Here is an 11,552-nt window from a genome sequence, read left to right on the forward strand (position 1 = left end):
TAAAAGATATCAACCTGATTTATTAAAATAATACTTTTTTAACAAAAATAAAACTTTGAAAATTGAATTTCGGCACTTTCCTTCTTGGGGCTTGTGGAGCACAAAAACCCCCCAAACGCTAAAAATATGAGTTCTGAGCTTATTTTTAAAGATATCAACCTGATTTTTCAAAATAATACTTTGTTAACATAACTGAATCAACGAACTATTACAGTTTTCATTTTGGGACTTTCCTTCTTGGGGCTTGTGGAGCACAAAAACCCCCCAAACACTAAAAATATGAGTTCTGAGCTTATTTTTAAAGATATCAACCTGATTTTTTTTAAATAATACTTTTTTAACATAACCGAATCAATGAACTATTACAGATTTTATTTTGGGACTATTCTTGTGATTTGTGGAGCAAAAGACCCCCAAAAACACTGAAAGTATGAGTTCTGAGCTTATTTTTAAATATATCAACCTGATTTTTTAAAAATAATACTTTTTTAACTTAATACTTTTTGGGGGTCTTTTGCCTCACTAGCTTCTAGAAGGATAGTCCCTAAATGAAATCTGTAAATGTTACCAAGTTCGGATATGTTAAAAAAGTGTTCTTAAAAAAATCAGGTTATTATCTTTAAACATAAGGTCAGAACTAATATTTTAGTGTTTTGTGGTTCTTTTGCTCCACAAGCCCCTAGAAGGAAAGTCCCAATATTTTTAGTGTTTTGGGGGTCTTTTGCTCCAGTAGACCCTAGAAGGAAAGTCCAAAAATTAAATCTGTAATGGTTTCTTAGTTTGGTTATGTTAAAGAAGTATTATTTTAAAAAATCAGGTTGATATCTTTAAAAATAAGCTCAGAACGCATATTTTTAGTTTTTGGGGGTCTTTTGCTCCACAAGCCCCAAAAAGAAAAGTCCCAAAATGAAACCTGTATTGGTTCGTTGATTCAGTTATGTTAAAAAAGTATTAATTTAAAAAATCAGGTTGATATCTTTAAAAATAAGCTCAGAACTCATATTTTTAGCGTTTTGGGGTTTTTTTGTGCTCCACAAGCCCCAAGAAGGAAAGTGCCGAAATTAAATTTTCAAAGTTTTATGTGTAGATCCAGTCATATAAGAGAGCCTACAAAAACAATTAGGTTGATAACTATAAAAACAAGCCCACACGGCCCTCCCAAACTTATATTATATTGTGAGGCAAAAATTAACAAGGGGGGGGGAAGTTTGTACAGTTATAGGAAATGAAATTCAGTATAAAAATTTGGGAGGGCCGTGTCGGCTTGTTTTTAAAATTATCAACTTAATTCTTTTTGTAGGCTCTCTTATATGACTGGATCTACACATAAAACTTTGAAAATTGAATATCGGCACTTTCCTTCTTGGGGCTTGTGGAGCACAAAAACCCCCCAAACACTAAAAATATGAGTTCTGAACTTATTTTTAAAGATATCAACCTGATTTTTAAAAAAAATAATACTCTTTTAGCATAACTGAATCAACGAACTATTACAGATTTCATTCTGGAACTTTCCTTCTTGGGGCTTGTGGAGCATAAAAACCCCCCAAACACTAAAAATATGAGTTCTGAGCTTATTTTTAAAGCCCCTAGAAGGAAAGTCCCAATATTTTTAGTGTTTTGGGGGTCTTTTGCTCCAGTAGACCCTAGAAGGAAAGTCCGAAAATGAAATCTGTAATGGTTTCTTAGTTTGGCTATGCTAAAGAAGTATTATTTTTAAAAATCAGGTTGATGTCTTTGAAAATAAGCTCAGAACTAATATTTTTAGTATTTTGTGGTTCTTTTGCTCCAAAAGCCCCTAGAAGGAAAGTCCCAAAATGAAATCTGTAATGGTTCCCTAGTTTGGTTATGTTCCAAAAAGTTTCCTTTTAAAAATCAGGTTGATATCTTTAAAAATAAGCTCAGAACTAATATTTTTAGTGTTTTTGGGGGTCTTTTGCTTCACAAGCCCTTAGAAGGAAAGTCTTAAAATTAAATCTGTAATGGTTCCTTAGTTCGGCTATGTTAAAAAAGTTTCTATAAAAAATCAGGTTGATATCTTTAAAAATAAGATTAGAACTCATATTTTTTGTGTTTTTGGGGGTCTTTTGCTCCACAAGCCCCTAGAAAGAAAGTCCCAATATGAAATCTGTAATGGTTTGTTGATTCAGTTATGTTAAAAAAGTATTATTTTAAAAAAATCAGGTTGATATCTTTAAAAATAAGCTCAGAACGCATATTTTTAGTTTTTGGGGGTCTTTTGCTCCACAAGCCCCATAAAGGAAAGTCCCAAAATGAAACCTGTATTGGTTCGTTGATTCAGTTATGTTAAAAAAGTATTAATTTAAAAAATCAGGTTGATATCTTTAAAAATAAGCTCAGAACTCATATTTTTAGCGTTTTGGGGTTTTTTTGTGCTCCACAAGCCCCAAGAAGGAAAGTGCCGAAATTAAATTTTCAAAGTTTTATGTGTAGATCCAGTCATATAAGAGAGCCTACAAAAACAATTAGGTTGATAACTATAAAAACAAGCCCACACGGCCCTCCCAAACTTATATTATATTGTGAGGCAAAAATTAACAAGGGGGGGGGGGAAGTTTGTACAGTTGTAGGAAATGAAATTCAGTATAAAAGTTTGGGAGGGCCGTGTCGGCTTGTTTTTAAAATTATCAACTTAATTCTTTTTGTAGGCTCTCTCATATGACTGGATCTACACATAAAACTTTGAAAATTGAATTTCGGCACTTTCCTTCTTGGGGCTTGTGGAGCACAAAAACCCCCCAAATGCTAAAAATATGAGTTCTGAGCTTATTTTTAAAGATATCAACCTGATTTTTTAAAAAAAATAATACTTTTTTAACATAACTGAATCAACGAGCCATTACAGATTTCATTTTGGGACTTTCCTTCTTAGGGCTTGTGGAGCACAAAAAAACCCCAAACGCTAAAAATATGAGTTCTGAGCTTATTTTTAAAGATATCAACCTGATTTTTTTTAAATAATACTTTTTTAACATAACCAAATCAACGAACCATTACAGATTTCATATTGGGACTTTCCTTCTTGGGGCTTGTGGAGCACAAAAACCCCCCAAACACTAAAAATATGAGTTCTGAGCTTATTTTTAAAGATATCAACCTGATTTTTTTTAAATAATACTTTTTTAACATAACCAAATCAACGAACCATTACAGATTTCATATTGGGACTTTCCTTCTAGGGGCTTGTGGAGCAAAAGATCCCCCCAAAACACTAAAAATATGAGTTCTAAGCTTATTTTAAAAGATATCAACCTGATTTATTAAAATAATACTTTTTTAACAAAAATAAAACTTTGAAAATTGAATTTCGGCACTTTCCTTCTTGGGGCTTGTGGAGCACAAAAACCCCCCAAACGCTAAAAATATGAGTTCTGAGCTTATTTTTAAAGATATCAACCTGATTTTTCAAAATAATACTTTGTTAACATAACTGAATCAACGAACTATTACAGTTTTCATTTTGGGACTTTCCTTCTTGGGGCTTGTGGAGCACAAAAACCCCCCAAACACTAAAAATATGAGTTCTGAGCTTATTTTTAAAGATATCAACCTGATTTTTTAAAATAATACTTTGTTAACATAACTGAATCAACGAACCATTACAGATTTCATATTGGGACTTTCCTTCTAGGGGCTTGTGGAGCAAAAGATCCCCTCAAAACACTAAAAATATGAGTTCTAAGCTTATTTTAAAAGATATCAACCTGATTTTTTAAAATAATACTTTTTTAACATAACCGAATCATCGAACCATTACAGATTTCATTTGGGACTTTCCTTCTAGGGGCTTGTGGAGCAAAAGACCCCCAAAACACTAAAAATAAGAGTTCTAAGCTTATTTTTAAAGATATCAACCTGATTTTTTTTAATAATACTTTTTTAACATAACTGAATCAACAAACCATTACAGATTTCATTTTGGGACTTTCCTTCTAGGGGCTTGTGGAGCAAACAACCCTTAAACCACTAAAAATATGAGTTCTGAGCTTATTTTAAAGATGTCAACCTGATTTTAAAAAAAAACTTTCTTAACATACCTGAATTAAGGAACCATTACAGATTTCATTTTGTACTTTCCTTTTAGGGTCTAGTGGAGCAAAAGACCCCTTAAAACACTAAAAATATGAGTTCTGAGCTTATTTTTAAAGATATCAACCTGATTTTTTAAAAATAATACTTTTATAACATAACCGAATCAATGAACTATTACAGATTTTATTTTGGGACTATTCTTGTGATTTGTGGAGCAAAAGACCCCCAAAAACACTGAAAGTATGAGTTCTGAGCTTATTTTTAAATATATCAACCTGATTTTTTAAAAATAATACTTTTTTAACTTAATACTTGTTGGGGGTCTTTTGCCTCACTAGCTTCTAGAAGGATAGTCCCTAAATGAAATCTGTAAATGTTACCAAGTTCGGATATGTTAAAAAAGTGTTCTTAAAAAAATCAGGTTATTATCTTTAAACATAAGGTCAGAACTAATATTTTAGTGTTTTGTGGTTCTTTTGCTCCACAAGCCCCTAGAAGGAAAGTCCCAATATTTTTAGTGTTTTGGGGGTCTTTTGCTCCAGTAGACCCTAGAAGGAAAGTCCAAAAATTAAATCTGTAATGGTTTCTTAGTTTGGTTATGTTAAAGAAGTATTATTTTAAAAAATCAGGTTGATGTCTTTAAAAATAAGCTCAGAACTAATATTTTTAGTGTTTTGTGGTTCTTTTGCTCCAAAAGCCCCTAGAAGGAAAGTCCCAAAATGAAATATGCAATGGTTCCTTAGATCGGCTATGTTAAAAAAGTTTCCATAAAAAAAATCAGGTTGATATCTTTAAAAATAAGATCAGAACCCATATTCTTAGTGTTTTTGGGGGTCTTTTGCTCCACACGCCACTAGAAGGAAAGTCCCATTATGAAATCTGTAATGGTTTGTTGATTCAGTTATGTTAAAAAAGTATTATTTAAAAAAAAATCAGGTTGGTATCTTTAAAAATAAGCTCAGAACGCATATTTTTAGTGTTTTTGGGGTGTTTTGCTCCACAAGCCCCTGGAAGGAAAGTCCCAAAATGAAAACTGTAATGGTTCGTTGATTCAGTTATGTTAAAAAAGTATTATTTTTAAAAAATCAGGTTGATATCTTTAAAAATAAGCTCAGAACGCATATTTTTAGTTTTTGGGGGTCTTTTGCTCCACAAGCCCCTAGAAGGAAAGTCCTAAAATGAAATCTGTAATGGTTCGTTGATTCAGTTATGTTAACAAAGTATTATTTTAAAAAATCAGGTTGATATCTTTAAAAATAAGCTCAGAACTCATATTTTTAGCGTTTGGGGAGTTTTTGTGCTCCACAAGCCCCAAGAAGGAAAGTGCCGAAATTCAATTTTCAAAGTTTTATGTGTACATCCAGTCATATAAGAGAGCCTACAAAAAGAATTAGGTTGATAACTATAAAAATAAGCCCACACAGCCCTCCTAAACTTATATACTGAATTTCATTTCCTTTAACTGTACAAACTTCCCCCCCCCCCCCCTTGGATGAAATCTTTTTGATTGTGTCACTAATTACTTCAAGTTTTGGTATCTTTAAAAAAAAAAACGGCGGCGGGACCACCGCTCCCGCCGGCCGCCACCAAAAAATTTTTTTTTATTGCATTTCTTGCCGAATTGGGCAATTTGGAATCATTTGAGACCATGTTATTTTTTTCAAAACGGAAAACGGCGGCGGACGGCGGGAGCGGCGTTCCCGCAGCCGTTTTTTTTTAAAGATACCAAAACTTGGGGTAATAAGTGACACAATCAAAAAGATTTCATCCAATTATCTCTAAAACTAAGGGAGTAGCATACTGTATTTAAGATATACCTTTATAAACGAGAATTTGAAAAAAATAACCAAGTCCCCCCGCAGGGTTGGTTGTAAGGGGAAAAATTTTTGAAAAAAATAACATGAACTCAAATGATTCCAAACTGTCTAATTCGGCGAGAAATATAATATAAAAAAATTTTTGGTGGCGGTGGAAAAGGCGGCGGGAGCGGCGGTCCCGCCGCCGTTTTTTTTAAAGATACCAATAGTTGGGGTAATTAGTGACCCAGCCCAAAAGATTTCATCCAATTATCTCTAAAACTAAGAGAGTAGCATACTGTATTTAAGATATACCTTCATAAACGAGAATTTGAAAAAAATGACTAAGTCCCCCCCGCAGGGTTGCTTGTTAGGGGAAAAATTTTTGAAAAAATAACATGGTCTCAAATGATTCCAAATTGCCTAATTCGGCGAGAAATGCAATAAAAAAATTCTTTTTTTGTGGCGGCGGAAAACGGCGGGAGCGGCGGTCCCGCCGCCGTTTTTTTTGTAAAGATACCAAAACTTGGGGTAATTAGTGACACAATCAAAAAGATTTCATCCAATTATCTTTAAAACTAAGAGAGTAGCATACTGTATTTAAGATATACCTTCATAAACGAGAATTTGAAAAAAATAACTAAGTCCCCCCGCAGGGTTGCTTGTAAGGCGAAAAATTTTTGAAAAAAATAACATGGTCTCAAATGATTCCAAATTGCCTAATTCGGCGAGAAATGCAATAAAACAAATTTTTACCCCCCCCCCAAAAAAAAAATTTTGGGGGGGGTGGGGGGTCGACGATAATTTTAAAAGTAACTTTGGCCCCATAGAAGCTCAAATCCAAAATTAGCTCCCTCTAGCTCTAAGGGTTCTCGAGTAAACCCCCCCCCCCTGCCCAAATGGTCCTTAAGCACATCCTCCTTTTAAGGATTTTTTATAAAATTCGTTTTTTGTAAAATTCTTTATCTAAAAGCGAAAATACATTTTAAGTTAATTAATTTTGACCAATAGGATAGGTGGATTTTAAACTACCTGCGCTCTAATTGGTTGAATGATGTATGACATCCAATCAGAGCGTAGATTTTTTAAATCCACCAATCACAGATGCCAAAATTAATTAACTTAATTTGTATTTCCGATTTTAGATAAAGAATTATACAAAAAACGAATTTTATAAAAAATCCTTAAAATTTTATGCAGATTTCAAATCTACTCCCTACATTACAATTCCGGAAAACTTATATCTCTTAGTGTTAGGTTATATTGGTTACACCATGGTAACCACGCAGGTTTAGTCCCCTTAAGGGTTTAAGCACAAATAAAAGAAGTCATTTTAAAATAAGAGGGTGGGTTTCCGTGCTCGTAAGGCATTATGAGGGTTAAACTATATCATCTTAAAATGGATATAGAATATACGGGGATATTACGACAGGGAAAAATTGTTATTGTTAGTTGCTAACATGGACATTGGACATCACTCATTGGTCAGTTTGTTCATCCAGTAGGAGGGGAGGGAGGGGGATGGTGTAAAGGGGCGGATCATTGTTCTAGCCAGATACAAGTTTCACTTTATTAGAGAACATGATGATCTGGTGTAACATCCAAGTAATAATTTGATTTTTAGGATATGGCTTTCTGTACAAATTATCCAATCTTTTGGAGAGGTGTGTGACCAAACCCTTCCTGAAGAACTCTCCCCTCATCTGGAGGTTGCTACTATGGTGCCTTAGTATTCAAGCCAACAGGTATAGTCAGGGATCCGAAGGGATAAGACAATGGCCGATAAATTGATGTACATCTCCAATGGTGATACACAAATTACCACTCTGTAAATTACAATTAGTGGTTGAAACGTATTGACACTCAACTTAATAATCCAACCAATCAAAATCAATAAAAGTCCCTGAGTTGTTCAGCCAATGAAATTTTATTGTAAAACTTTGGGGATCAGTGTAATACCTAAACAGTCAAAAAAATTCTCGCGTTTTATCGTTGAATTAGTCCATATGCAAGAATTTAATATCAACATATTTTTAAAAGCGAAGCTTTTCTATAATTAGGGTCGGTACGTCCGTCCGTCTGTCCGTCCGTTCGTCACAGTTTGCTCTTTTTGTTAATTTAAACAGGTTAGAATTGTCCTATCGATTCCAATTTTTGCATGATGATTCCTGTAGTAGTTAGGTACATGATGATATTAGAAAGCGTAGCAACTCTATAATCAATACCAGAATGTCCGTACGTCCATTTTAAACATGTCGATTTTTAACTTTTTGACAACAATTTTTGTATGTTAAAATTATTCGATTCTTCTGATTTTTTGAAAACTGATTCCTATTACAACAAGGTACAATGTTATAAGCGAAGTATCTCTATAAACAAGTCCAAAAAATGTAAGTATGTCCTTAAACAGTATCTTATATTTATGCAGTTTTGCAACAGATTTACTTACAATATTGTATGTACTGATGCATTAATATTCTGCTAATTCAGTTATGACAATCTACAAGTGTTAATGTTTGTTGTCCTTCCATTTCAGAGCTTCGCTTTTATGGATGTTGTCATCCTTGTTTCAAAAGTTTGTACCTATTTGTTATTATTTATTGGTGAAAAGTAAAACTATCCTTCAATATTAAATGTACTTTTTATGATTTAAATTTTTGGATCTACTGCAGTTCACGGTAAAATATTGCTGGTAACGAATGTTGCCAAAAATCTATGAATTTTAAAGGCTGCTAGCTGCCAAACGGCTGAACGTACAGATCATGCCCGCACACTGTTTTAAGCAGCATAAGAAGGCCTACAAATAATCTGGAATAGCCATAAATCAATAATGCATAATTATCTCGCAGTGCAGAGAAATGCGCGAAAAAGGCCTATTTTACGCGTTTTTTCTTCAGTGAAGCTTTCCCTGTGCATTATTGGATCTTGGCTATTCCAGATTATTTGTAGGCCTTCTTATACCGCTTAAAATGGTGTGCGGGTATGATCTGTACGTTCAGCCATTTGACAGCTAGCAGCCTCTAAAATTCATAGATTTTTGGCAATATTCGTTACCAGCAATATTTTACCGTGAACTGCAGTAGATCCAAATTTTTTAATGCATGAAACACATAAACAACATACATATTAATTATTTTAAAAATTCAGGAAATCTGTTGATGAAGCCAAAGAGGAAATAAAAGTGCTTCTTTACAGAGCTATTCAAGATGTACCTTGGTGTAAGGTAAATACATTTCTTGTATTCATTCGAATCCGGTGGATAGGAACTTCTTATCCATACGAAAAAACTATGTCTAGCATCGTATTATATCCAGCTTCCTACGAATATAAAAATGTACAATCATAAGATTAAAACTGTTTTTTTTAGCCCCGAGGTGCCGAAGGCACCGGCTAAAAAACTGGTTTTAATCTTATAATTGTACATTCTATAACCGCGGAAAGCCGTTTATAATACGATGCGAGAAATAACTATTAATTTAACTCTATGTGTCATACCCTTTAACTTTTATTCGAATCTTTAGTAGGTAAGGTATTTAAAAATATTTGTTTGATATTTTTTTCCAGTATGACTTCAAAATCGGTTGGATTAGAACCGTTTCTGAGCCATGCTGAAAAATCATGTAATAGTATCGTAATTAGATATTTTTTCACAAATAATAAAATAACAAGTATAATGGGGGGAGGCGGATGTGCCACATTGAAAAACCAAAAGTAAAACGCGCATTATCTCAGCCCATAAAAGAGTTACAGCTATAAAATTCGGCACAGCAATTGCTTTTGTGGAGAACAATTGGAACTGTGAAGAAACCGCGCCGGAACCGCCGCTCCCGCCGAAATTTTTTGCCTTTTCTCGCCATAATAAACAAATTTCCATCACCTGAGAAAAACTTTTTTTATAAAAATTTTCCCTATATTTTCATTTGACACTTGTAAGATTTCACACTTGCAATTTTTTTAAATATTGAATGTTTGAAATATTATAAAAAAATATAAGGAAAATTTTAAAAAAAAGTTTATCTTAGATGATTGAGAACTGTTTAATTTGGCGAAAAAAGGCAAAAAAAATTCGGCGGGAAACGGCGGTTTTATGCGGGAGCGGGGTTTCCGCTGCCGTTTCTTCACAGTTCCACACTGTATTACTGTATTTGTAGGCTTTATACCTGGATGCTGCTCTATACCTTGCGAAACTTGGACAGCTCACCAGAACTACTACAAGGAAAATAACATTTTTCATATGATTTGTTTTTAATGGATATAGAATATACGTTAGGGTGGGTCGATTTTGGACATTTTTTTTCTGAGGCCAAAGCGGGGATCTGCAAATGATTTGTATGAGTATAATACACTTCTGGATGATTTAAAATTTATCCTAAGTCTTAAAACCACTGACGACCAGACATTCAATTGTATAGCTTTTTGTAAATGGGAGTAAAAAATTTATTGAATCAGAACTATGGCTTCATGGTGCTCCCAGGAAAGGCATTAAGGAGTAGAATCAGGAACTTTTGACCGTTTCAAAAAATCTCGTTCCTAGCCTGAGAAAATCTAAAAAACCTCTACAAATTGGACAATTCTCAATAAACCTTTAAAAAATGTGGTTTTTTAGTGATTTCTAAGGCTAGGAACGAGATATTTTGAAACGGACAAAAGTTCCTGATTCAGCTCCTCAAGGCCTTTCCAGGGAGCACCATGAAGCCATAGTTCTGATTCAAAAAAAATTTGAATGTCGTCTTTGCATATTAATAAGTAATCAAATATATTTTTTAGTGGTCGCGTTCTAAAACTTAATTTTTTAAAATTCTTTTTCGGTCAGAAATGTTTTAAAAGTTAATTTTATCTGTTGCATATCCCCTCTTTGTCTAATTCCGATATGAACCCACCCTAATATACGTGGATGGATATTAAGACAGGGAAAAAATTGTCAATTTTAGTTTCTAACGTAGACATTATTTATTGGTCATTCCGTTCATCCAGTAGGAGGGGAGAGGGTGGATTTTTATTTAAGCCTGCTGCAAGTTTCACTTTATTAGATTACATAATAATCTGTTGTAACTTGTAAGATTCAAGTAATAATAAATCCATTTTTTTGTTCCATAAATAAATAGAAATTTTTAAATATTAAAAATTCAAATTAACCTTTTCGTGTGCATCAATTGTCCATTGTCTTATCCCGTAAGACCCTAGACCCGTTCTGCAAATCTGAATCAAAATATAAAAAATGTGAATTTAAAAAAAAAACAGAATTCTTGGTCCACAAGCTGACATTGGTGGCAGCGACATTGAGGATGATGATAATGAGCGAACAGAACTAATTCCTGGCACCCTGGACCATATCAACGAGCTTATGGTTGAAAAGGACATCAGGGTTCGAGTCCCACTTCAAGAGCTGGAAGTTTTGCTAGAGCCTATTTAAAGAATGAATTTGTTTTTTTAGACTAAACTAAATATTTTCTGACTTAATATAGTTTATTTAGAATGTTATTGTTATTTTCATTTGCATATGATATTATTATACCTATGTATTTTCATATTCATGGATATAGTAGGTATGGAACTTATTCTGTGATTTGTTATAAATTAAAATAAACATTGATATGGCTGTGAGGTGCTACACATAAGAATTGAGAAGACAGATTTATGTATTCTCTCCATTGTCCCTGAACACTTATCACAAAAAATATTTACTTTCAGATACCTAAATAG

At 33.4% G+C, this 11,552-nt stretch overlaps 1 protein-coding gene across 1 annotated transcript in view; it reads left to right on the forward strand.

Annotated features, from left to right (window-relative positions):
* LOC145333775 (nuclear exosome regulator NRDE2-like) overlaps positions 1 to 11,541 on the forward strand; it is a 51,480-nt gene extending 39,939 nt beyond the window's left edge. The window contains exons 27-30 of the mRNA XM_080179004.1: positions 7,474 to 7,594; positions 8,997 to 9,072; positions 10,001 to 10,063; positions 11,089 to 11,541. Of these exons, the coding sequence (XP_080035130.1) occupies positions 7,474 to 7,594; positions 8,997 to 9,072; positions 10,001 to 10,063; positions 11,089 to 11,262 (434 nt within the window). The 3' untranslated portion in view covers positions 11,263 to 11,541. The remainder of the gene's footprint in view (positions 1 to 7,473; positions 7,595 to 8,996; positions 9,073 to 10,000; positions 10,064 to 11,088) is intronic.
* Positions 11,542 to 11,552: the final 11 nt, after the last annotated feature.

This window comes from Acartia tonsa, chromosome 12 (genome assembly GCF_053477335.1).
Source record: "Acartia tonsa isolate MP-2025a chromosome 12, ASM5347733v1, whole genome shotgun sequence".
In the NCBI taxonomy this organism is placed as follows: domain Eukaryota; kingdom Metazoa; phylum Arthropoda; class Copepoda; order Calanoida; family Acartiidae; genus Acartia; species Acartia tonsa.